The sequence below is a fragment of the Chamaea fasciata genome, unplaced genomic scaffold (genome assembly GCF_029207755.1).
Source record: "Chamaea fasciata isolate MVZ Bird 193981 ecotype frontalis unplaced genomic scaffold, bChaFas1.0.hap1 SCAF_4, whole genome shotgun sequence".
Classification (NCBI taxonomy): Eukaryota; Metazoa; Chordata; class Aves; order Passeriformes; family Sylviidae; genus Chamaea; species Chamaea fasciata.
Window position 1 is genome coordinate 34666994 of NW_027094089.1, and position 27009 is coordinate 34694002.

General features: G+C 37.3%; 1 protein-coding gene across 1 annotated transcript in view; it reads left to right on the top strand.

The window, feature by feature from the left end:
- ADGRV1 (adhesion G protein-coupled receptor V1) overlaps positions 1–27009 on the top strand; it is a 223856-nt gene that overhangs the window by 111194 nt on the left and 85653 nt on the right. The window contains exons 75-83 of the mRNA XM_066182497.1: positions 1998–2115; positions 2989–3160; positions 5179–5421; positions 9943–10350; positions 11338–11522; positions 12568–12817; positions 12989–13128; positions 14145–14305; positions 18981–19081. Coding sequence (XP_066038594.1) covers positions 1998–2115; positions 2989–3160; positions 5179–5421; positions 9943–10350; positions 11338–11522; positions 12568–12817; positions 12989–13128; positions 14145–14305; positions 18981–19081 — 1778 coding nt within the window. The remainder of the gene's footprint in view (positions 1–1997; positions 2116–2988; positions 3161–5178; positions 5422–9942; positions 10351–11337; positions 11523–12567; positions 12818–12988; positions 13129–14144; positions 14306–18980; positions 19082–27009) is intronic.

Genomic DNA, 27009 nt, shown 5'->3' on the forward strand with positions numbered 1-27009 from the left:
AAATTTACTGACTCATTATTTAATTAATGCATTATGGCAGCAGTGCATGATGGCAGACAGTGAATATAAGCTGAAATGAGATTTAGCTTGGGTATTTTTTCTTACTGAGTACAGAGAGCCAGTGGCACAGGTTGCCTGGGGAAGTTGCATGGTCTCTCTCCATCCCTGGAATTTTTTCCAGCCCCAAACCTCTGAGCCATCTGGTTTGGTTTCAGAAATAATTCAGCTTTGAGAAGGGTATTGGACTAGAGACTTAAAGGGCCCTTTTAGCCTGAATTATCTTGGCATTCTATTAGATATATTTCATATACTTTGTATTTTTAAGTTAAATCTTTCACTTTTACAATGGATGGAATTTGTACAAAGTATAAAAAACTGCTTCTGTTTTCATTCTTTGCTACTATGCAGTTCATACCTGAAGTGTAGTCATGCTCTGCTTCTGGGGATGGAGGATAGGAATTAGCATACTTAGTCACCAAGGAAAAGTTTTTCTTTCAGTCACTGTGCTGTTGTGAGAAAATGATGTCAGAACTCCAATTTCCCCTAGCTTTTAGATATCTGTCAGGCTTACCAATTGAATATAAACCAATCTAACCTTCAATGTAGATTAAGCTTTAGAAAGAAATTGGGCATTGGAATGAATTTTAGGCTAATTCAGTTTAGGCTAATCAAGAAGGTAAGGTTCAGCATTACTGGGAGTTTTGTGTATTTAGATAGTCTTAAGAAATCAGTGTGGGTATTGAGAACTAGGATTAAATTGTGCTGCTGGATGAGTGTAGGAAGCAACCAAGATCATATGCAAAACCAGATCATATGAAACACATACTCTTCATGTGCATTATCTCCAGAATTTACCATGGAAGTAACCAGTACCTCCCTGGGGTAGGCACGTTAACTGCAGAAGTATGTATATAGGCACAGTTGTAATTTGGGCTGGTATTCAATACCACAGAAGTGTATGAATGTGCTCTAGAGTTATACCCACTGTACAAAGTGTCCATAAAGCTGGAACATGAGACAACACATTAAGGAGAAGGGTCAAAGCATGTACCTGCATTTAAGTGCATAGATAAGTACCTCAGGTTAAATATTTGTGCATGCACATAAGCAAACACACTGTTTCTGTTCATCTTATTATATTTATTGACTTTTAGTTAGCACTGGGGTGGAAGCAGACTGCCTTTTGAATTGCAGAGTAAAGCCATCACTACCTGCAAGGAGAAATTCTTTAGAAGCAAGATCGGATTGAGCATTGTAAAGACATTAGTTTCCCTTCATTAATACTGGAAATTTTATCTTCCACGTCTGTTTTTTTGAACTTGTTTGCATTCCCCTGAGAAAAATGTGGTGTTTTGCAGCTCACTAGTTCCACACATAGAATTAAAGATGAAAGAGAAAAGCTGATGTAATAATCTGTGAAAATGGATGGGTTCAACAGCATCATGGATAGGATGAATGAGAAAGCCTAAGTTATGTCTCTGGAAGCCCATCTTTATCGCATTACTTACTTTATATGCTGAGGCCCATTTCCGTTCAAACAGAATGTTTTAAGATTTATGATAAACATAGCTGGAGTGATTATCTCATAAGGGCATTATAGGCAAAGCTTTTGAGATTGTTCTGGAGATTACTGTGACAACTAGTCTTTTGAAATCAAGAGACACCGAATTGAGTCAGTTTGTTGAATGCTGCTGAAAATACAAGTTTACATGCAAAAATTGTGCCAGGACTCTCATAAGGAATTTACTTTCAAAAATTGTTGTTATTATTCTACTGATTAAAATAAAATTTAGAAATGCTAAATTCTAAATTTGAAATTCTAGAATGTAAATTAAGAATAGAAATACTAAGAGAATTGAGGTGTCCCTAAATAGTACTTTGCAGCATGCTTTTGATACCTGAATTTTTTGGTTTTTAGCAGTTGTGCATTATAAAAGTACAATTTACTCTCAGCTTAACTTTCTTGCTTACTACTTTCATGGATATTTCCTACACAGGAAGTGATCTCCAGAATGGCATTTTGGGATTCATTCCAGAAGTACAAAGTGGCTTGATACTTGATGAAGACTCAGAAAACAGAGAGGTGCTGCTGACTGTCGCACGACAGCCAAACAGGTGCAGGCAACAGCTGATTCCAGTGCTCTTCCCACACTCTGTAATATCTTGTCTTGAATCACAGGAACTACTGTTAATGGAAGAGGTTTTCATCGCAGAGTTTTAGAATAAGCCCTTTGCTTTCAGCTCCTTTAATATCTTCACAGATTTTAGCAACAGGCCATTTAAGTTGTGAATATAATTAGGTCTGTCACTTTATTGGTATAAAGCAGAAACAGGAAAAATCTCAAATGTTTTCCATTTTATACTGTAAGTCAGCAAGCATGAAGGTTTTGCTTAAGGTATTTGCACTGCTAAAGGTGTAACTCCAATTCTCATCTCTCTGTGTAATGTAAGTAGCCATGAATACTACAAGGAGCAATTAAGAAGTTATTTAAGTGTCAGTATGCTTATGTCTTCACTTTTTTCCTAATTAGCACATATACATATATATATTGTACATTTATGTTTACTTCAAACAAATATGCTCAAGTATGGTAATTTCCTTACACTTACAGGAAAGACAAATTCCACTTGTCTTTCCAGGCTAATGTTACTATAATATTAATGAAAGTACTCGGGCACATCCCTGCTTTTCAAGCACCAGTGTCTCTCATTCAGATAACTGCATGTTTTCTAAAACAAAAATTAAGAAGAATCTGGGTTCTCATAATGGCTTTATTGCCTTCTTCTGTTACTTTTTTAATAATATAAATAGATATTAGAGGAAGAAATTTAAATAAAAAGAGCAATTTTTTTCATTATAAAGCAATTGATTCCCTAATGATAAGTTTTGAATAATAACATAAAGTGTATGTTACGTCTGTACTTTATGTTTCATAAATCTGTTGTGCTCTCCTTCAGTACATGCATATGCTTCTCTTTTGCTTATAGGGCTTTTGAAGATGTGAAGATCTTCTGGCGTGTGACCTTGAATAAAACGGCAGTTGTCCTTCAGAATGAAGGTGTGAACTTGGAGAATGAACTTGTGTCTGTGCTGGGATACACGACCTGCGTGGCAGGTCAAACAATGTGCAACATCTCCATTGAAATAAAGCCTGATCATGTAAGTAATTATTGCTCATTTATGTTCAGCATTGAATTGCAATTTGTCAAGATGAAAAGACTGCCTGATTCAGAGGAACTGATGCTTAGTTTGAACATAGTAACTTGATATCTACTCAGCTTGTCTAGAACATGTTTATTTATAGTCTTGTACTGCCTTCATTGAGACTGAAAGAAATTTGGGAAGGAGGTAAGTAGTTTGAAGAGTAAATTACAGATCTTAGGTTTTTCTATAACAGTAAGAAAAAAGAATGGAGTTGTTTTACTGAAATGTTTGATCATATACTCTTATGCTTCACACAGTAGGTTTTTCATCTACTGAAGCATTTCTTAGAGTGGTTTACAGAAAACATTCTATAAGTAATATCTCATTGCACAAAAAAACTTTTGAGTCTAACTTGTGTGTAATTTTATATTCCTACATCTAGCACAGTGATCTGTGAAAACTCATAAAACTGCGTAAGAATCTCTTAAGTGTTTAAAAATCTGTCCCTGTTCCCATCCATCTTGTGAATGGTGAAGTTCCTGCCAGAATCCTGCTCAACTGTGGGGCACCCATGGGATCATTACCTCTCAGGCATCCCCCTGCTCCAGAATGGGGCTCCTCCATAGGCTGCAGGTGGATCTCTGCATTCCCATGGACCTCCATGGGCTGCAGGGGCACGGCTGCTTCACCACGGACTGCACCAGGGGCTGCAGAGGAATCTCAACTCCAGTGCCTTCTCCCCCTCCTTCTCCACAGACCTTGGTGTCTGCAGAGTTGTTCCTCGTATCTGTTGTCACCCTGTTCTACTCTGGCCACAATTTCATCTGCATAATAAAAGGTTTTTTCTTCTTAAATATATTGTCATTGGGGTGTTAACACTGTTTCTGGTTGGTTCAGCCATGGCCTGTGGCAGGCCCATCTTGGAGCTGTCTGGCATTGCCTGTGCCAGATGTGGGGAGAATTTCTGTCAGCTTCCCAAAGAAGCCACCCCTGTAGTTCCACCAGTACCAAAACCTGGCCATACATATTCAATTAAAAAATAGTAAAAAAAAAAAACAAAAAAAAAACCACCAACAAAACGTCAATGATTACCATTTTTTAATAATTAATTTTCTTGTAAAGAAATACTTTTTTCTCTTTTTTTCAAGTTTGCTACTTGACAAGTGCATGGAATAGGTACAAGTAACATCTTTGCAATGATTTTTGGAATCTTAGTAATGGGATGTATATTTTTAAATGTTACATTTGTGTTGTGAATACAAAATAAAAGATGAAGCAGAATGTCATATTGTAAACTTAACACTGCTACCTTATTTTCAATAAGGAAACAAAGTTTCACAGCCTGTAATTTCTGAGTGATGTGTTTCTCTATGTGTGAAACATCACAGAGGTCTATCAAATAGTGTTGTCTAAGCTCTGAGATTTTCAATAAATTCAGTTGTGTGCAAATCTACTGAGTTTTTAATTTCTTGTAAAAATATGCATAAACATATTAGTGTTTAAATGCTAAGGTTGTATGGAAAATGTGTTTCTGAACTTTAACTGAGTTCAGTACTTGCATACAGGAGACTCATTATTCAAATTAAAAAATTCCAAAATTGCATACTTAATTCTGTGCAGTTTTTCCAAAAGTGAGTAGGTAGGTATGTGAAATTTTCTAATGTAAAAAGAAAATGAAAGAGCATATTCTTCGTAAGTTGTACATCTATGTAAATCCATAATCTGGAATACTCTGAGAGTTTACTGTCATTTATGTCAAATTTACAGCCACAGTGCCTGCACTATTTCAATAGCTACTTTAATGCAGTAAGTTCCATGTGAAAATCTGGGACTTAATTAGTGTGCCTGACAGAGTGATGCCTATTGCAGTATTGTTTCTAGGTTATAATTTATTGTACTTATTGCACATTTCAGGAAGCATGCTTGTGGAAAGTAATATTAAAGTGATCCATTGTGCATACAAAGTGATTTATTAAAAGCTGAAATTTATTAGTAGATCTTATAATGATATGAAAATCATCCCTCACTTACAGGTACCAGAATTTGAAACTTACATTTTTGTTGAGCTGTATGATGTAAGCACAGGAGCTGCTTTGAACAACAGTGCCAGATTTGCTTTTATAACTGTCCTGGAAAGTGATGCTCCTTACGGTTTAGTGTATTTTGCTGTGGGATCTCGATTTGCTGTGGCTTATAAGAAGACAGCTTTAATCAGTCTGCAAGTTCTTAGAGATTCTAGTACATCAGTAACAACAATGGTTAGCTACAGTATGCAGGTAAGACTTACTATTATCTAATTTGTTTTTGTATCTTTTTCTGACCTTTAGGAAAGCAGACTTTGAGCTCTTCAGGAAGATAGTCAGGGGTTCCCTTGAGAGATCACCCTCAGGGACAAGGGAGTGGTACAGAGCTGACAGATCTTTAAGAAAGTCTTCCATAGAGCACAGGTGCTAGCAATCCTCAGGAGAAAGAAATCAGGCAATGAAGGCATGAGACTGGCATTACTGAGTCAGAACCTGCTGTTCAAACTAAAAAGAAAGAAGCAAATGCACAAGCAGTTGAAGCAAGGGCAAGTGAGCTGGGAAGTGAATAGAGATGGAGTATGAATGTGTAAGGAAGGCCAAAGTGAAGCTGGAAGTTAACCTGGCAAGGGACACAAAAAATAACAGGGCTTCTAGAGGTATGTTAACCAGAAAGGGAAGGTCAAAGAAGGTGTTTCCCCTGATAAACAATGCTGGAAAACTGGTAGCAACAGATTAACAGAAGGCTGATGGACTCAACAACTTTTTTGCCAGTCTTCACTGACAACCTTTTTTCCTACACCTCTGAAGTGAATGGACAGCAGGATGGGGCATGCGGGAGCAAGTCCCTCCCACTGTATGGGAAAATCGGGTTTGTGACCACCTGAGGAAACTGAATGTACACAACTCTATGGGAGCCAGAGAGATGCATCCCAGAGTCCTGAGGGAATTGGCTGATGTTGTTGCCAAGACAGTCTTCCTTGTTATTTGAAAAGTCTTGACAATCAGGTGAAATCCCCGGTGACTGGAAAAGGGGTATTGCTATATCCATCTTTAAAAAGGAAAGGGTAGAAAGGAAGACCCTGGGAATTATCAACCTGTCAGCCTCCCCTTTGTGCCTGGGAAGATCCTGGAACAGATCCTCCCAGGAGCTCTGCTAAGGCACATGGAGGGCAGGGAGGAGATTGGAGAGCCAGTACAGCTTCACCAAGAGAAAATCCTGTTTGACCAAACTAGTGGACTTCTATGATGGGGTGCTACATCATTGTAAAAGGGAAGAGCTACAGATGTCATTTATCTGGACTTCTATAAAGCCTTTAGCACATCACCCACAACATCCTTCTCTCTAAATTGGAGAGAGATGGATTTAATGTTGGATTTGAATGGGCTGTTGTTTTATGGATAACAAAGTGGTTGGATGGTCACAGCCAGAGGGTCATAGTCAATGGCTCAGGGTCCTGATGGACATCAGTGAAAAGTGGTGTCCCTCAGGGATCTGTACTGGGACCAGTGTTATTTATTTATGTCTTCATTAATGGTGTAGATGAAGGGATTGGGTGAACCCTCAGCAAATTTGCAGAAGACACCAAGCTGAGTGTGCAGTTGACACTCCTGAAGGATAGGATGCCATCCAGAGGCTACAGGACAAGCTCAAGAAGTGGCCCTTGGGAATGAGGTTAAACAAGACCAAGTGCAAAGTACCTCACCTGGGTCAGAGCACCCCCAGTACAGTCTGGGGGATGAACAGATCAAGAGCTGCCCTGCCCCAGAGGACTTGGGGTGCTGGTGAGGGGCTGGACATGAGCCATCCATGGGCACTCCCAGTCCAGAAAGCCAAGTTTGTCCTAGGCTGCATGCAAAGCCCTGCAGGCCGCTTTGGAGGGAGAGGGTTCAGACCCTCTGCCCCCTCTGGTGAGACCTCACCTGCAGAGCTGCCTCCAGCCCTGGGGTCCTCAGCACAGGAAGGACATGGAGCTGTTCGAGCAAGACCAGAGGAGGCCACTCAGAGGGATGGAGAACGTCTGCTATGAGGAAATGCTGAGAGAATTGGGATTGTTCAGCCAGGACAAGAGGCAGCTTTGGGCTGACCCCATTGCAGCCTTCCAGTACGTAAAGGAAGCCTGTCTGAAAGTTGGAGAGAGACTTGTGGCAAGGGCAAGTGACAAGGCAAGAGGCTTAAATGACTTAAAGCTGACAGTAGGTTCAGATTAGATATCAGGAAGAAATTCTTTACTGTGAGGGAGCTGAGGCACTTGCAAGAGAAGCTGTGGATGTCACGTCCCTGGAAATGTTCAAGACCAGATTTGATGGAGCTCTGAGCCACTGGTCTGGTGAAAGTTGTCCCTGTCTGCTGCAGGGGCTTTGGAAATAGATGGTCTTTAAGAGCCTTTTCAACCCAAACCATTCATAGAATCATAGATTTTAGGATTCATTTTATAATTAAATAATTGGTCATTCTTTAAAATAAATATGACAGTGATTAGCATTTTTTGCAGGAAACAAACATTTCCTGGACCCAGCTTTGGTTTTCCACTGTTAAAAGACCTTTTTCTTAATGCATTTTCAAGACTTTGTTTTTCAGCAGTTTCAGTAGCCTCGAAGATTATGGTCAGCCAGGCATCTAATGTATTTCTTTCTTTGTTCTAAGACTCTTGTGATCTTTCAATTTTTGAGGCTTCTTCATCTGAAATTAAGTTTTTATCCTGATGAATATGTATACATCCAGACAGCAGGACACTTGCTGTGTTAGGGCACAATTTTATGAGTACCAGAACGTATTTAGGAAAAGAGAGAGAAATATCATAAAATTTTATTCAATGTCCTTGGAGCACTAAACAAAACAAACAAACAAACAAAAAAGTTACTCTCATTGAAAATAGCACATAAATAAAGTAAATGTTATCATCCCCATTCATTTTTGAGATGTTTGTGTCTATATCACAAGACTCTTCTAGCTGCTGACACTTTTTTTGTCTTAAATGCATACCCCGCACATTATTTTTGCACCTTATAGAGTTTCCCCTTCAGCAGATCTGCAAACACATGATTCCTGCCACTCCCTTAGTATCTGTGAATCCAGCATCAGGGCATAGGCTACAAGAGATACTCTTTCAAGTTTGCCATCATATTGGAATAGTACTTGGCCTGATCTACTTTGAATATTTGTGATTTTATGCCTAAAATAATTATTTTGGCAGTGAGTTATTATATACTTACCCTTTATAATAAAAGGTACTGCATTCTATTGTTATATTGAATGCATATCTCTTTTAACCATATAGGTTTACATGGTGTTTCTATGCATTTATTATATAGTAGCTGGCCAGTGTTTCAATTAGATTGTGTAGTAAATTTTCATATCTATTCAACCTAAGAATATGTTATAATTTAGCTGTTAAATGGAAAAGAAATTACTACTGGCCAGTGTATAAGCTAAAATATAATGGGAAATGTCTTATCCATTTGTAATAATTAATATTTTATATAATCATTAATAAATATTAATTGTAATAATTAATATTTTATAACCAACCTTCTTTGGACATTTTAAGGTTTTGACGGTGCATGGCCAAGTCCTAAAATATTGGTATTATTATCTTTAAAATAAGAGGCCACAGCAGACAGGAAGGCTGTAACTGGAAACTGATGTTTATCTCATCCCTGCAAAGGTTTTGTAGACATTGTTCTTGTCACTACTGCTCTTATTACTGCTTATTTCCATTTCCTCAGTGGGAAGGGGTAAACAAAAGAAAACTTCCCTCTGGAATTTTCACAGGTGATGTGGTCATGTCTAGTGCAATTTTGAACAGTTACAGGCTGCATTAACGTACCAGGTTCTCCAGTGAAGTCAGAAAATATCTGGTGCATTCCATAAATAAGTACTACTAATAAAAGCTAAATATTTTCAAAAAGGGTCTAGTATTTCACAAGTAAAAATCCTCATTTTATTCAGTACGAGACCTTTACCTAGGAGTCAGTATACAAGCTACACTTATTAAATTAATATATACTTTTAAAAAATAATACAGTTGAATAGTAGCTCAGAAAGTTTGTTTCCTCTTAAGGAAAGTTTATTATATTACCAGATATAATGTCAAGGTTATGACAAGTGAAAAAAAAAGAAAAAGATTTTGAAGAATGAAACAGTAACAGCAAACCTCATGGAAGGTAAAAATAATGTTGCTTCACAAGGAGATAAGGCCATGTAGAAAATTTACCTATCCACCTTGCCTGTGTATCCTATAGCATTTGCTTTGCCTTTGTATTAAATGGATTATTAATCTTTTAAGTATGTACTCTGGGACTGAAAATACCATTAATTGATATTAATTTGGACACAGATTTCCAAGACCTTTGCTTTGTTTTTATTTAGTTTTCTATGTATTTGTATTGCTTTTCTCTACCCTTAGGTGAGGGACTTTGTGCTGCAGTCATAGTCTCACCTTAAGCCTTCTGGAATTCACACATGTGCTAACATTTCTGTAGTATTTATTCACACAGAAAGGTTTTGTGGTTTTTGTTCTGGAAAAGAAAGAGTGGGACCCTGTTTACTATTGACAATGTATATAATTTTTCTCCTAGGTTTGATGAATTACTAATTCAGGGAGATAATTCTTTTAAATGTAATTTTTTTCATCACTCATAGCTGCTTTTTGAAAGAGGACATCTTTTTTACACATTTTGTTTTTACCCATTTAAAGCATGTTCTACAGCAGGTGATTTTGAACAACTGTGTCTATCATAATGTTACCTAAAACTCTTTTGGTTTGTTTTAAGGAGCTACAAAAACCTGAGCCTATTGGACGAACCTTCATATCTCCAGCTGTGGCAGGACAAGATTTTGCCAGATCTGAAGGTTTATTGACTTTTGAACATGGACAGAGAAATGCGTTCCTGGATGTGACCCTGACTCCAAAGACAGGATCTTTAAACCCATTTCCTAAACGTTTCCAGGTTGTACTTTCTAATCCCACAGGTGGTGCTAGGGTAGACAATGTGTATGGTATTTCTAACATCACCATTGTCTCAGATTTGGACTCCTTGCCAGTTTGGGGACTGATTGATCAACTGCATCAGCCTCTCGATGATACCATTTTACACAGAATCCTTCAGAACTTGAATGTCAAAGTGGCTACAGAAACTACAGAGGAGCAACTTACTGCTGTAGTGCATATAGTAGATAAGGTAAACACCTCCTTTCTTAAATTACTAATAACATTAATTAATGTATAATAACACAACAAGGTACACACACACACACACACGCACACATATATATATATATAAAACAAGGCAGATCACATCCACAGCAGTGACTCAGAAACACAGACTGCAGAAGTAAAAGTGGAAATTATGAAGTCCACAATCAAGAAGGAGTTTTTCTACCATTAGTTAGGATGGTGGCAAGAAATTAGAAATCAAATAGGTTGAAATGAGCAATTGGTATTAATTTTGCATACATGCCTGTAGTACTAGATTTGCTACTGTGCAATTTTCCCTTTGGTGCTGTAGTTTCATAGAGCTTATGTTTTCTTGACTCTTAGGTCACACCTTTTAGGCCTGGCACAACCCCTGTTCATATCTTTACAGCAGACTGCAGTCAACACACAAGCAAATCCTACCTGGGTCAGCTGGAGTCTGCTGTAGTCTTAACCAAGCATCAGTCCTTTTTCCCCCAGTAGCTTAGAGAATTGGGTTATCAGGGTAGCTGAGTGCTTAAGCATTGCACGAAGTTGTATGAAAATTATGGACTAGTTTTATGGTATTCTGTCTCTTCTGGACTCTTGGAAGAATGCACAGAAGCTGGAAAATTTCTAATTACCTAGATACAAAGCATTATAACAACATCCATTAATTTTTAATTGTTGCCACACAAAAACCAGAGAAAATAGTAAAAAAAAAATCTCAGGACTCAACAATCTTTGGTTTGTGAAAGAATGAAAAATGCCACATCTTTTCTTTAATAATCAAATCTCCTAGTAAGCAAATCTTTCTGTAGTTTTGACAGACTGTGTCTTATGCATTAGTAGCAGTGATCAGGAGTTGGAAAAATATTCTGAACTTTCAGAATGAATATTGGAATCACAGCGAAGATATCACTGAGCCACGAGGATATGTTACAAGCAGATTCCTTTGTGTAAAAGGTTGTTTGATTTCTTCTCCTCTCATTAGGTTACAGGTGTAGGTGAAAAACTGTTACTCACTGATAAAAGTAGAAGTCTTTTCTATGAGATACTCTGTGCTCTTGCTAGCCCAAAACGTGAGGACACACAAGGATACAGCCTGCTTGCTGAGGTGACAGAGAAATTTGCTTTTTCTCTGTTGACAGGGATAAAGTGTGGATCACCAGGAGAAAGGTTAGTAAGCTTGAATTCATAATATGTTTTATAAATACATGGCAACTTACCAAAGCAGAAAATCTAAATTACATTTTCAGAAAAGGGACTTGTCTCCTATTTAGTATGTTACCCATAGGTAAATGTGTTGTTACAGTGTCATGATCTTACAAAGCACTCATCATAGTGCCAATATGAAGTGCTTTGTAAGATTGGATGTCCCACATAACTGTTAATTTGGTATGGGGTAGGAGTGGAAACATGAGTCAAGAGATCTGGTATGTATTGACCGACTTTTAGCTTAAGTATTGCCTGGAAAAGTATTAATTATTCTAGCTAAGAAAATAATATGTAATTGTATGATGTAGAACTGTGTTCTAAGCCTTAGACGAAAGGTTGGTGGCAACCCAAAATTTCTACTGGTATTTTGTAATTTGTATGTTCTTCATTTTCCTCACTTGCTAGTTTTGTCTCCAAGGGCATAATACCCTCATCAGGCTAATGGGCAGGGGAAATAGGTGACTGAAGAAAGAGGTTGTTCTTTTTTATGAGGTAGATGGTTTTAAACACTGTGTTTCTCCCATTGAGGATTTATTAAACAGCTGATGGTAGAATGTGTGTTCAGTGTTTAGAATTTAAAAAGTTAAAATTTTTTATTTCTAGGTTTTTTTGCATCATATATTGGGAAAAAAAAATAAAGCAGCATCATTCCCATCATCCATTTTAATGACTCCCCTGTTTTTTAGACTCGGTTCTACATCAAGTAATAAAAATGAGTGTTTTGACAGCTTAGTTCACTATGGACAGGTTTTAGTTGCAGGTCATAAGGAGCAAATCCCAGAGAGGAAATGGAGAAGCTGAAATATGTAAAAAATTCAGGCTCTTCTTTTGGGTTGGTTTTTTTTTGTTTGTTTGTTTGTTTTTTTTCTCTCCACAGAATCTGAAACAGTGTGCCAGTTTAATACCATAAGCCTAAAAATGATCAATTAATAAATCACAAATACCTTTTAGAATCATTATAAGCTTGGTCTCACTTACCAGCCCTATTGCTTTTCCATTTCCACAGAGGCAAAAATATCCTTGACAGCTGCCCATATATTGCAATAATGGCTCACAACTGGTTTCCTCAGCAAATCAATGGACATAGATTTAATGGAAAAGATGGGGATTCCATTCAAGTACCTGAACATCTACTAGAGGTCTCTGTAGTATTATCATCTCCCCAAGAAGAGAACTGTGAATCTGTACAGTTCACAGAATACAACAGTCAGCAGTGGTTCCTTACCAGAGATAAAGAACTTACCCTGAAGAACAAGGTCTGAAGATAATGCTTTTTTTTCCCCAAGAATTTGTTTTAATCTAGATATTTCTCAAAATGTAATTCATGTATTTAAAATAATTTTTAACATTTTTATGGCTGTCTCTGATTAAAATGAATATTGTTGAATCTTAATATTAAATGTATCTTTACATTGTACATGTTTCAGGTTTTTTCAATGAGCTTGAAGGGTCAGAGTTCACAACCTTTGAAAGATAACAATGAAGTAATTTATCGTATTTATGCTGAAGGAAGTCGGATTGTTCCACAGAAGTCTCTATGTCTCCTCTGGAATCAAGCTGCTGAAAGGTTATTTTATTAATGTGTTTAGTTTTCCATTTTCTACCATGAATCCATGTATTTGTGTAAAATATGATATCTCCAATGAAATAATATGCAAGTATAAAATTGATCCATTTCATGTCATTTTTCCTTAATTTTTCTGGCCGTTTTACTGGTACATAAATTTTTTCTTATAATAAAATGAGTAGTTATTCTAGCTCAGATACTTCTCAGACTTCTGCCCTTTTTCAGCAAAATACCATTTAGATTGTATAATCTAAATGCATTAGGTTACAGAGACAGGCCATAAATCCCAGAATTGCATCAATGAATGTGTTAATGATCTTGAAATAATTATGTTCTGTATCCTGTTGAAGAATAATTGGTTTAGATTCAATTTCATAAGACCTACTAGGTGATATCAGCCTGCTGTTGATACAAACTATTTCTCTTCAGAAGGAGGTGCATAACAATTTAACTGTATGCTCTCCTTTTACCTATGCACAACTTCCAGTAGCACTAGCTTAGGATGTTACCTGCGGTATGCCTTATCCTTTTTCCAAACCACTTCAGCAAACTAGAAAAAAAACCCAAACCAAACCCAAACAATCAAAAAACACCCCCAAACAAAAACCCCTGAATTTTAGTTTCAAACCAAAAAAGAGCAGTATTAGAAGTTCTCCAAAACAGGACAAGGTATTGAGCAAAGTTAAATAATTAAGTATTTGAAAAGTCAGACAGATCTAGAAATCTAGCAGAAATTTTAAAAACATGGCCACAAAAATTCTCTTGTGAAAGAAAGGTTAATTTTAATACATTTACAAAGATTAAAAAAAACCCCCAAACATAAAAAAGCTATAAACAGCATTTTAATCTCATGTAAATGTGCTATTCTGAGCACTGCACATGAAAGACTACATAAAACACCTCTGCAATAGTTTAGGGAAGTTGGTATTCCAGGAATACAACAAAAATTTTTAAGCCTGCTTACCATGGGAATTACACAAGTCCATTTCCAACTTTGTGAAACTGTTGTTTTACAGCTGGCTGTCTGATAGTGGGTTCTGCAAAGTGGTTGATGACACATCAGATTATGTGGAATGCTCCTGTTCTCATATGTCCATTTATGCAGTTTATGCCCAAACAGATCACTTATCTTCGTACAATGAGGCTTTTTTTTCTTCTGGATTCATCTGCATTTCAGGTCAGTTCATTTAAGACAGTTTTCTCATTAATAACAACTGATGACCGGTAAAACTGATTGATTATTAACATCTTTGGTAGCTGATGGCAATCTTTTTATTTAGTGGAATACTGAATGAATGTTAAATAACTTCATGTTATTAAAGATGCCACCTTGTCTGGTATTTGCACACAAATTTTGCCACTGCAAAAAAATGTCAAGCATAGACATATCACATAATCAACTATGTTGGAAAAGATTTTTGAGGTCATTGAGTCCAACCTATGACCTAACACGACCTTGCCAACTAGACCATGGCACTGAGTGCCACATCCAGTCTTTCCTTAAACACCTCCAAGGGGAGTGACTTCACCACCTTCCTGGGCAGCCCATTCCAATCCCTGCTGTCTCATATTTTGGCACATAGGGACAGCCTGCTCCTATGCCTTCAAGATTTCGTTCTTGAAGTATGTCCACTTTCCTGAATCCCTTTGCATTTGAGGGCTGTTTCCCAAGGTACTCTCCAAAACCACATCCTGAATTCCACCCTCTGGAAGTCTAGTGTAGAAGTTTTATTGAAGTTTCAATATTCTTGTTTCACTGAATATTGAGAACTGTATTATTTCAGAATCTGTGCCCCAGACAGCCTCTGACCATCCTATCACCCACCAGCTCCTCTCTGTTTGCAAACAGCAGGTCTAGCAGAGCCCCACCCCTGGCAGCCTCATTCACCACCTGTGACAAGAAGCTCTCCTCCATATGCTCCGAGAAACTCCTAGACTGACTCTTTTCAGCTGTGTTGAGTTCCCAGCAGATATCTGGCAGGTTAAATCTCCTGCAAGAACAAGGGCTGTTGATCTTGAAACATCCTCCAGCTGCTTATACAATAATCTCCTCATCCTGGTTGGGTGTTCTATCAGAGACTCTCACCAGAATTTCAGCCTTGTTGGCCTTTCCCTGATTCTTTCACATGGCACTTGATCTTATTAATTTTGACTTCCATGGTGTCCAGAGCCTCCCTAACATACAGAGCCACCCCTCCACCTCTTCTCCCTCTGCTGTCTCTTGTGAAGAGCTTGTAGCCATCCATTGCAGTGCTCCAGTCCTGTGAGACACCCCACCATGTTTCTGTGATGGTGACTATGTCATCACTTTCCTGCACTTTCCATGGCTTCCAGCTCCTCGTTTGTTACTCACACTGTGTGCATCAGTGTATGTGCACTTCAGCTGGGCTGCTGATTTCACCCCTGACTCTGGCTTGCCACCCTTGGGTTCAGCTCTGGACTGCCTGGTTTCATCCCCTTCCCCCTTCAAACCTAGTTTAAAGCCCTCTCAGTCAGCCCTGCCAGCTCATGGGCTAGAATCCTTTTTCCCTTGTTAGACAGAGGGAGCCCATCTGACTCAAATAGTGCTGTAAAAATTGCCCATGGTAGAAAAACCAAAATTCCTCTGATGACACCAGCCCATAAGCCATTCATTGATAATGTGGGTTTTCCTATTCCTTTCATCATTCACCCCTGCTCCTGAAGGAACTGAGCAGAACCACACCTGTGCTCCTACCCCACCAACCAATCAATACAGAACCCTGATGTCCTTTTAAATGACCCTGGTACCCTTCTTGTCAACCTCATCACTGCCAACCTGGACAAGCAGCAGCGGGTAATAATCAGAGGGATGAATTAGTTCAGGGAGTCTCCTGCTGATATCCCATACCAAGGCCCCAGGAAGGCTGCAGACTTCCCTGTGGGATGGGTCTGATTGGCATACAGGGCCCTCAGTTCTCCTCAGAAGTGAGTCACCTACTACAGGTACCCTTCTTTTATTCTTTATTTCCTGAGGCTGTGATCCGTCTGACAGAGGAAGCACATCTGGGAGACGCTCCAGACAGATTTTTTTGTTTACCATCATCTGCCTGAGCCTTTGGACCCTGGGCCTCTTACCTATTCTGTAAGGGTACCTGGGAAGGTGATGGGGGTCAGGATGAAACGTTGCTACCGATCTGAGTAGGTACCCATTTCTATCCCCTCCATCTGCTAGGTCTTCTTCTGCCTGACGGTAAGAGGGACAGGGCTCCTCTGACTCCTCCCGAGCTTCTCTCAGAGTTGCAAGGCTGTAACTCCACTAGTCGATTGCTCTTTTTCTCTCTCCCCAGTACTCCTTAGCCTTTCCATCAGACAGAGAAGATCATTCACCTGCTCACACTACACACAGATGCCTTTTGCACTGTCCTCTGGTACTGCCCCAAAGCTCAGACATTGCCTGCAGCCAGGGGTCTGGACAACTGTGTCCTTCTTGGAGGATTTTGTTTGGCTTAGCACACTTCTGCTGGCAGCAGCAGCAATGGTTTTTGACCATTTGCAAACCACTGCTGGATCTAGTCAAGTTGGTGGAAAAAAACCCAATGAATACACACCCATCTAACATACAACCCACCACCAAGTGCCAGGAGAACAGCTACACCCCTCCTGTGCAAACTGCAGTGCCATGCCCGCACTGCCGTGCCACACCCTTTTGCCTGGTCTGGGTCAACACAGCTCCATAGAGCCATTTAAGTCTCCTACATATGGTCCTGGCACACTCCTTTCTTGCCTGATTGGCTGTTTCCTTGAGATGCTTTATTGAAAAGAGATAATTTGGGGGAAGAAACTTAAAAATACTACATTCATCTGTGTTGCTAGCACAAATTTCTTTGACAATATTAGCTGGAATTTACACTCAGAAGTGGTAACTCGGGGGAGATAGATTCCCTTACACTCTGCTGCCTAACTGCTGCCCAAGATCTTGGGAAAAAAACCTTAAGAGTTTTACCTGTAAGGAACATGACTTTTTTCAATAGAAGCCTCAACACTGTAAGTTTCAAATGCCAGGCAGGAAACAGGGGATCTAAGTTCTAAGCTCAACTTGGTTTCTAAAAGAGCCTTTCCAATTGCAGCTGGTTTACTATTATTTTGCAGCAATCACAAATTAAAGTAAATTTTTGTTAGAACCATAGAATTTTTCAGGCTGGAAATGAACTCTTGCATGTATAGGCACTAAGAGTAATGGACTTATTAAGAAAACATGCTAAATGGAATTATTGACTAACTTTAACCCCCTTAAATGGGGGTCTGGGTGTGCTCCTTGTGAGGTTTATGATTTCTGTATTAGATCATCAGTATGTGAGTAACAAAAAATGTGCAAGCAATCACTTCTTTATCACTTCCAAGCAAACTGCCCTAACAGATTAAATCTAGACTCCTTAATTTTTTTTTAAATGTCAGCCAAAGAAAATTAAGAAAAAGAAACAGGAAAAACCTCTCAGGTTTTTTTTTACCTTCTCTACACAGATTGATGATTATATCTAACAATTACTGAAGGAAATTTTAGCACATAAAAAAAGCAGGTTTTAAAGTGCAATTACTGGATTACTGAGAAAAAACAAGTGGATGAAAAAAAAATCTGTAAAATGCAAAATGCTATAGAAACTGAAGAAAAAAGACATGCAAAAGCTAAAAACCATTTTCCTGAACTGGAATCAATAAAGATGTAGATCATTGTTCAGGACTAGTCACTTACTGTAGTCATATGTCATAAAAATGTGTTCTAAAAATAAAAGTTGTTTAGCTTGGCTAAGGGTTTACTTTGAACTGGAGGCAAATGCCTTCCAATGCCTTTCAGCTTTTTTGGCTGATTGAAGATGTTCACTTTTGCGATGATATAGATTACTAGATTTAAATTAATCTTTTAAGTAACAAATTGCCTTTTTTTTTTTTAAGAGTGATAAGGATATTATTCATTTATCTTGACATTTCCATCTAGGTGTGAAGAATATAAAAAAAAAAAAGGAAAAAAGAGAGACTATATAGATGGTTCTATAAATATCACTAAGTAATTTTGAAATACTTAGAAATAATACTTTTATCAATCATTTATTTCACTAATCTCTTCCTGGTAGCTGAACAAATAGTCATTCTCAAGACCAACACAAAAGATCTGTTTAATTACCCAGATTCCTGCCCTGACTGGGGTGTGAAAGTGCACAAAGAACTCCAGTTAACTCTGAGATTTAGCAGTGTATTCCTTAGTGGCTTAACTTTCCTAGAGTCCTTTTCCCAGGAACTACTTACTGGTAGGAAAGGGCCCTTTTCCATTTTTGTTCTGTTCATGTTTTAAATTAATTAGTGAAAAGTGGTGTCATTCCTCCTGACTACTGCTATAACAGTGTTCTATGCTCAACACAGATGAAATGGGGGATTGGTATTTAGAAGGTTATAGCTATCTGCTAAAATAGTGCTACCCAACAGGAGGCATTTTTATGTAACTGTTTCTAGAAACATTTTTTAGATTCATTAATATGAACACTGAACAGTTTCCTTTGCTTTATGTATAACTATAATGATAATCACCCATATCATGCAGAGAGTGACATCAAAAAAACACTTTTCAAAAATTGCCTGTTTACATTACAAAATTATTTTAGCTTGCAAGCCTATGGAAACATTGAATACATGTTCATACTTGAAATAAATTCATGAGTGATCCCAGTGTGAACCCAAATGAAATACTCTCTCTGTAAGGTTTAGTTGGTTGGGTTTTTTTAGGTAATCTGCACCTTCAAGACACATCTGCTGGATAACATAGAACAGTTTATTAGCCTATGCTTAAATATTCCTATCTTTTTTTTTTCATTTTCATTTTCATTGTCATTTCTGTGTAGGTTTCACTTCGGCTATCATCTCCCACCTTTTCTGCACCAGGTGTGCCATGTTTGCAGCTAAACTTCTCACTCATATGATGTTTGCTTGTTTGGGTACTCAGGTAAGAAAAAAGGTTGAAGTCTCAAAATGTAGAGTAAGTACATGTTTGCTTTCCTTTTCTTCACTTTCATGCCTATGTCTGAACAGACCTTCTTCAGTGTAAACATTTTTGGAAAATGTAAAGTTTCGACATATAACCTTTAATCCGATATTCATATCTAATTAATCTACACATTCATATGTGTTGGGAGTTTAAGTGAAATTACACACTGTCTGAGAATATTTAATGAAAACTGATGGATGATGCAGCAATGTGAGAAGACAGTCCCATGTGTGGAATTCTGTGCTCAATTCTAACTTCTGAAGGATTTTGAAAGTTATCTTCTGTTTGGGCCCACAGGCTTTTCTGTCTGTGACCTGTATTTAGTTTAAATACTCTGCATATTAACTTTTATATGTAATTCTGATCTCTGAAGAATAATTATTGAGAACAGTTCCATGTGGTGTGTAAATGTAATAATTTTAATTACAGAGGGACAATTTGTATGGTTCTAAGTAATTTTGTTATTCATTCTCAATCCTTGAAATACATGATTCTCCTGATCTCTTTTCCTTTTGCTGTGGAATGATTTTGAAAGTTTAGAGCAAAATTTTTGAAAGAGGATTTTGGCAGGATAACTGCTTAGCTAGTAAGCTAGTTTGGAGAGGAAGTAAAGACAGTTTGGCAGCAGCTGTCAGATAAAGGAAAGTGGTTTTTAAGTTGGAGTGAAAAGAGAGTGTTTGACAAGGGAGAACTGAACTACTGTGCTAGCTGTTCTGAACTGCTGAAAGAAAATCTTTATACAGTTACCAGTGTTGTGGTCTGTTGTGATGTAGCCTGATTAGGTAGCCAGATTTTAACTGGAAACTCTGTCTAGATGATGTATGTGCAGGTCTTCCCAATACAAGCATTTGGTCACTATACATATGATTAGAAATTCACAATGTAATGGAAAATTTCATGGGCTTGCTAACTAACAGCTCTGAGAGAAGCTATTTTAGACAGTTTTAACTGAGAACTTACTATGTGAAAATCAATCAGCACTTCATAATTCATAGTTTAAATACAAGGAAAATGTTAATATTTTCCATTTCTATCTATTAATCTTTAGGCAGTACTAGACACTGGATTTGTAACTATTAGCTCTCAAGCCACTCTAGAGAATGAAGGAAGCTGGTGTTTCTCTGTATGCTTATATTTTTACAAGGGAAAAACAAACAAACAAACAAAAACCCCAAACAAAACTCACAACTAACTGGGAAGCTTTTTACAGTAGCTCCACTGTTTTACATAAATAGTTAGTTTTTGTCTAATATCTGTACTGGGTGTTTATAATGTTTTCTGACATTCTTTTTAAATTGCTACGAGTGCACTAGTGATGTCTTTAGATGGCAGTCAAATCTTTTCAGCACATTGCTCAGAAACTTGCTGTTCCAAGGCTGTGCATGCTTTGTAGTTGCTCACAATAGTTCATTTCTCTGTCAGTGATGGGGAATGGTGATTCACAACATTCAACCTTCATTTCATTCTTGATGTGTCCAGAGCTGCCAGCATTAGTGGAGCACTTGTAAAGCATTCAAGAATGGATGTTTTGCCATGTGTTTGGTGGAGCTCATTGGAAAAACATAAAAGCGTAAATATTTGTAAAACTTTTTTTATTCCTTTCAAGTATAAATTCATGCAACAATACCCTAAATGCACAAAGGTAAAAAATTGCTGGGCTGAGATTTTCAGTTTTGGAGTAAATTTAGGTGAATTTTTGAGTATTCAAAAAAATTAATGTAATATGAGAACATATTTCAGAGTGTCTCAATACTGACATTCTAGTCAATAAAATTCTTCTTTTCAGAGCTATAAACTGGGATTACAATCTTAATAGGAATCATTGTTATGGCTACCCTGCTTTCCCTGAGAATTCCCAGAATGCACGAATAAGTACTTTATACATGGCTTGCTTGTGTATACTAAGCTTGATGTATCTTGTGCACATTAAATTTTGGGGGCCTTTTCCACAGTACATGCTGAGTATTACAAATGACATGAATGTATGCTAAATTTTCTGTTTAGACTTTTTGTGAGTGCACTGCTGAGCTGCTTTGCCTATGTGCAGTAGCCACTTTTCTGGAATATTTGAACATTCACAGTCTGCTTATAGCAATTACTGTGTACAAATGGCATTCCATTCTTATGTCCAGCATAGGGAAATTAAAGTCTAGTGGCCAAATAGAAAACAAAGGTGTAGGGGATACTGTGCCATCCTATTTCTGTAGAAAAGAAAAAAAATTGTTTTCTAATTTATCCTGTCCTCAAGCTTCTTACACACTACTATGATGCACTTAGCATCATCACCCATCACTGCAATAATTACCAAACTGCCAGGCCAAGTTGATCCTACCACTGACTTTGATGAAAATGCATGATGAAGAATTATACCTGCTGTGTTTAAATTGTGTTATTCAACCTGAATAGAAGTACAAGCATACATGTCAGTTACGTTTTTCAAGAAGCAATAATGCATACCATCATCTTTTTAAAAAATCATTAAACATTTATGAAAAAATTATAAACTACAGCCTTGGAAGAATTTTTGCTTTATTATTTGGACTCTCAGATTTGGAAAATTCTGCCAGAAGATAAATTTTAAAGATGTGATAAAGTTTCCAGGAGATGATGAAGGAGCAGGATATGAATGAATGAATGAATGAATGAATGAGCATAGAACTTATAGCTTCTGCCATCCTATAAAAGTGAAACGTTTACAGAAACAGTGAAATGGTGCTTCTACTGTACTGTTTTAATCTTAACTCTTATTTCCAAAATAAGGAAATTCTTATTTTACCCTACAAGCCCAAAATCAAAGTCCAAAGGAAATTGACATATATACCTTGATAAGGGGGAGCTTGCAAAGCGTGTTCCAAAATGAGGTGTCTGGAGTGATTCTCTGTACCATCCACCACAGAAGCAACTTGTGGCAGTGAGTGACTGAATGCCTGCCTCCCTTCTGGCAGTAAAGTTTTGATTTTAATTCAGTCTTCCCTTATGGTAAGCCTGAGCCTTATAGTCAGCTGCTGGAAAATCCTAGTTAAAGGACTGTTTCTGAAGAAGCTGGGAGGTACAGAGTTTCACTAAACTCCAGGTCCATCTGAAATATGAAACTTCTATGGAATAGGAAACAGCAAATATTTTTATGCATCACTTTAAAGTTAGAGCCCAGTTTCCCACAGTGAGGGAATTTGTTTATCTTTGAAGAAGACTAGGCCTGAGATTTCCTTGCTCTTGATTTCCTTGCTGTAACCTGCCAGCAGCAAATAATGCTGATGAGATACCAACAATTCTTACTCGCAAGATTTGAGAGGACACAGAAAAGAATGGTGCACAGTGATTCAGAACTGGGGCTCATTTTAGAATTTTGGCTCCATGCTGATATGTTTTGTCCTGTTACTTTGTGATATGAAATATTTCAGTAAGAATTATGGGTGGTATGTAGTCTTCTTCCACCCTTGATGTCAGTGTTCCTGTCTTTGGGATAATAAAGTCTAACATTTCTCATTTGTAGAAGGAAAGATTCTACAGTTGTCACTAAGAGTGGAAAGTGGAAAAGTTTTAATTTCTGTTGGAGTTTTGGAGTGTACAGTTAGCTGAGACACTTGTTGGGTATGTCAGAAAGGAAAGGTGTGTCAGTAAAAATGTTTGTGTGGGTAAGCTGCTTTCACCAGTTCCCTGCTAAATATTTGTATGATCACAGTAAATATATTTTACTTACTTTATAACAGCCATACTGTTCCAGGGGAGACAATGTATGTTCCCCAATCCTACTGAAAACATGGTCCCCTATAATACAGCAGGCAGTGACTCATGGAGTTTCACCTATTTTCTTTGTTATCATTGCAAGAGTTAGGACCTAACCCTTTTCTTCAGGGGATATTTTATTAGGTTTCAGACTGACTTATTTAGTTATTTCCTAGCTGATTTCAGTAATTCCCACCAAGTCAGAGCACAGTTCATGCAGCTTCTTTCAGAAGCAATTTCAATCTAATCATAAGTAGAACTATTTGGGAATTGGGTTTAAATAAAAGACAGTTTCAGAGTGGACTAACATAAATTGAATGCTTTTATAGCAAAGCAATACATTTTACGATCAATGAGGATTTGTGGGCCAATCTCTATTACTCTGAGTTTCTATTTTTGAGTCTGCAATATCCAAGAAGAATCAGTCAAAGTTGGAGCTAATCAGAAATTTTTATTAGAAGAGGTTGTAGTCTATATAAAGATTTCAATGACTTTATAAGTTGTATATATTTAACATGCATATATGCAGTATTTTAAAGGAGATAGATAGATAGATAGATAGATAGATAGATAGATAGATAGATAGATAGATAGTAGAGAGATATCGGGTGTCCTCAGGTGTTAGATAAAGTGAGGTGTATGAGGTCTTTCAGAATCTGACAGTCAAGAAATCCTTACCTGGAAAAGTGGGATACCCAATCATTACAATATATATTATGCACAATTAAATAGTGAGGAAGGACTGTTATCATAAGACAACAGTATATCAAGTAATGACCTGATCACCCGGATTTCTTGTGAGGAGCTGGCTACTCATAGAACTCCTTATTGCAGAATATTTCCCTTTTCTCCAGCAGAGGGAGTCAATTTGCATGTGAGTTCCATCAAGTGCCAAGTTGCCAGGGCTCCAAGAGATTTGGTATGGTGATGCTGCTTGCAGATCCTCAGACAAAAGTAAAAGGCTCTGGAAATGTTCTCAGAGTTTATCTTTATGGTCTCAGTCTAGGGAGCATGAAGATGTAGAAGCAGCTGAAAAATCTATGTCTCGTGAAGAGAGGGTAGTAGTCATGGCCAGGTAAATTAGTGTAAGAAATAAATTGGAGATATTCAATTTAAACTTTATGTTATTTGTTTTCATCTGCGAACACAGGATTTTGGTCTTTCACTGATAATCTAGCACTATGGAAGTACCCATATATTTTTACTTTTACAATTTGTAGGGATTTTACTTCTACCACTCTTGTTCATTTTTTTCATGTTGAGCCCTATGTAGTATTATGCACAAGCTGTTAGGTTTTTTTATAGATTATCTCCTAGGGTTTGCCAATATATGAGCAATGCTATAACATATGTTAGAATGTTGCTACATTACCTTACACCTCCTGTCCTCACTACAAACAGTCAAATGTTCTGTTTATTACTTCAAAGTATAAGAATATGAGATTTCGATCAGCTAATGCCTTCCAGCTCTTTTTTATTATACTCTATTTTTTCCCAACATTACAAGCAGTTGGAGACCACACACATAGTGGAACAGATAGAAATGTTCCCAGGTTGCCTATTCACTGCTGTTCTTGGTGTCTTGCTGTGAAGCAGGTTATACTGCTGCCTCTCTCTATTTTGTGCTTAATTGTAATTTTTCAATTCTTTCTCCCATTTTCTGCCTCCTTTCTTGACCTGTCTTTGTTCTATCCTCTCATGTGTGCCATTCTGCCTTAATAAAAAAAATAGTTATCTATTACTTCTCCTAATTGGCAAATCTCCTGTTGCTCTTTTCCCTGCTGAAGGCTTTCATCAAACCTGCCTTGATGGAGAGAAGGACTGCAGCAGTTGCTGTTACCCATAAATTCAGGCCATATCAACAGCTGTGCTGTGTTAATATGAAGTTTCCAAAACAGTCTTAATTTAGCTTCTCTTTTGGAGGAAAAAAAAAAATCTATAGGACTTTATGAACAATAGCATTTCAATAGTGTTCCTTTACAGCTAATTAAAATTATATTAACCGTTGAATTTTTAAGTTCTGTTCTTTGTCCATTACTGTCATTTTGCTTGCTTCCACATGCAAGGAAGTTTTAAAGGGGTCTTTTTACCATAAAATCGTAAAAGATTTCAAATTTTGACAGTTTTCTCATGAGTTACCTCATAACTTTAAGGCAGCTAATGTCCCATACACAGTAGATTAGCAAGTCCTTCTCAGGACTTAACTGGATTATTTGTACACATGAAATCTGACCTTGCCATGTTCATATGGCAAGTTTAGTTTTAAGTGTACTGTGGTTCTGATTACTTTTGAAAATAACTGAATATTATTTTCATAAATACCAGCTTACTAATGATTATGCTTAACTATGATTAAATGCTTTTTTATAATGCTTAATTTAATAATGCTCAAATAATTCTTGATAGTTTAGTCAGTAGGCTGTGGTTGAATTTTATATGCTGATAGATCTGATTTTGTTCCCATGGTCATTTTTCCCTATTGGTATAGACAGTGCCTTTTGAAAGTGACATTATAGAGATTTATGAGAATTAGACAAACAGGTTGTAATACGACAGACTTTTTATTTTTAAGATAAGTCAATCTATTTATAATATAATTTGAAAGAAAGACTCTAACACTAATGTAGATCTGATCAGATTCTGAAAAATTATCCTGAAAACCTTAAATGCTTGAAATCAAAGTGAATAATCAGTGACATGATTAACCAAGAGTTTGGGGTGTATATTAGCCAGAGGGAGAAAGAAGAGGCATATAATTTATATGTTCATATGCCAAAAAACCCCCAAACTCTGTTCGGTCATGAAAAGAGGTTTATAGCATCATGAAAACCACAATGCTATATTTCCATGTTTCCATTTCAAAAAAATGAAGAAACCAGTAAACTTTTTTTGGGTTTTGATAGATGAACAAATAGAAATCAACTAAGCACAAGGCATGTGCATCATTAGAAATTAACTTCTGTAGTTGAAACATTTGCTGGCAATAGTAGAATTTTATGTGGGTCTCAGAGACCAAAGATGGGAGAAGCTGTACAGGAGATAATTAACTACATTGTTTTACTTAGCAGCTGAAATGGGATAGGAATCTTCCCTTAGTCAATAATTGTGGATCAGCTAGCAAGAAATAGCTTGGAAAGTGCAGGAATTCAAAGTCTAAAGATTGTCTCTGTGTGAGTAAACAAACAGAATTGAGTCAAATGAACATCTAGTATCTCATTTACCCAGGGATACAAAATATCTGTTCCACTCAAAGGATAAATATTCTGATGAAAATTGTCAGCCCTTTCTCCCTGTCCCCCCAGTATGTATATCCCTGGTCCTTGCAGTGTCCAGAGACTTGCTTTTATTGTGTCCTAAAGTAGATTTGGACAGATACTGCTCTAGTCTGTGGTGTGGTAGAGAGCTGCATGTTCCAGACAGTCCAAGCACAGGCCTTCCACCGTTGGGATACAAGGGACATACAAATGCTTTCACTGTGTTATTCAAGGTTAAGTGACACTTTTTTACAGAAGCTTTAAGGCTTCTTGTGCTCTACGGTATCCAGATTCAAAATCAGGAAAACTCAGCCTTGAAAGTAAGCAAGTTTGTAATTTGTGGGTTTGAGACAAAAAGAAAATAAAAACAATTCTCAAATAATAACTGCAGTAACTAAAGCTTTGCTTCGGGATGGGTGGCCTTTTATTTCTTTTTTATGTGTTCCCACAGTAAGAAAAAAGTTGGAAAGAGAGGAATCAAGTAGGCATATAATATGAACACATCCTATGAAGATGCATCAGTCCTCTAAACCTAATATACAGAAGTTTTTTTTGGTCTTGCCATCACCACTTTCATAGGTGTGCATGACTCAGCACAACATAAATGAGAGACAGAGAAATATATAACTGAAAAGTACAGCTACAGACCTGTGTGTTCTGTGTAAATTCATAATCAAAATTGGCTCATAGTTACTGCTATTTGTTACTTCTGAAATTTTTTTTAAATATTGCAAATTGTTCTTGAGTATAATCTGTGATCCAGATACAGCAGTGTACTTACAGAAGATTGGAGACAGTTACACAAACACTTTCAAAAGGTCTCTATGGGAGATAAAAGGCAGAGCTCTATAACAAAATCTATCTTCATGTTTAATTGTGCTCTTCAGTTTTTCACAACTTCTTGCA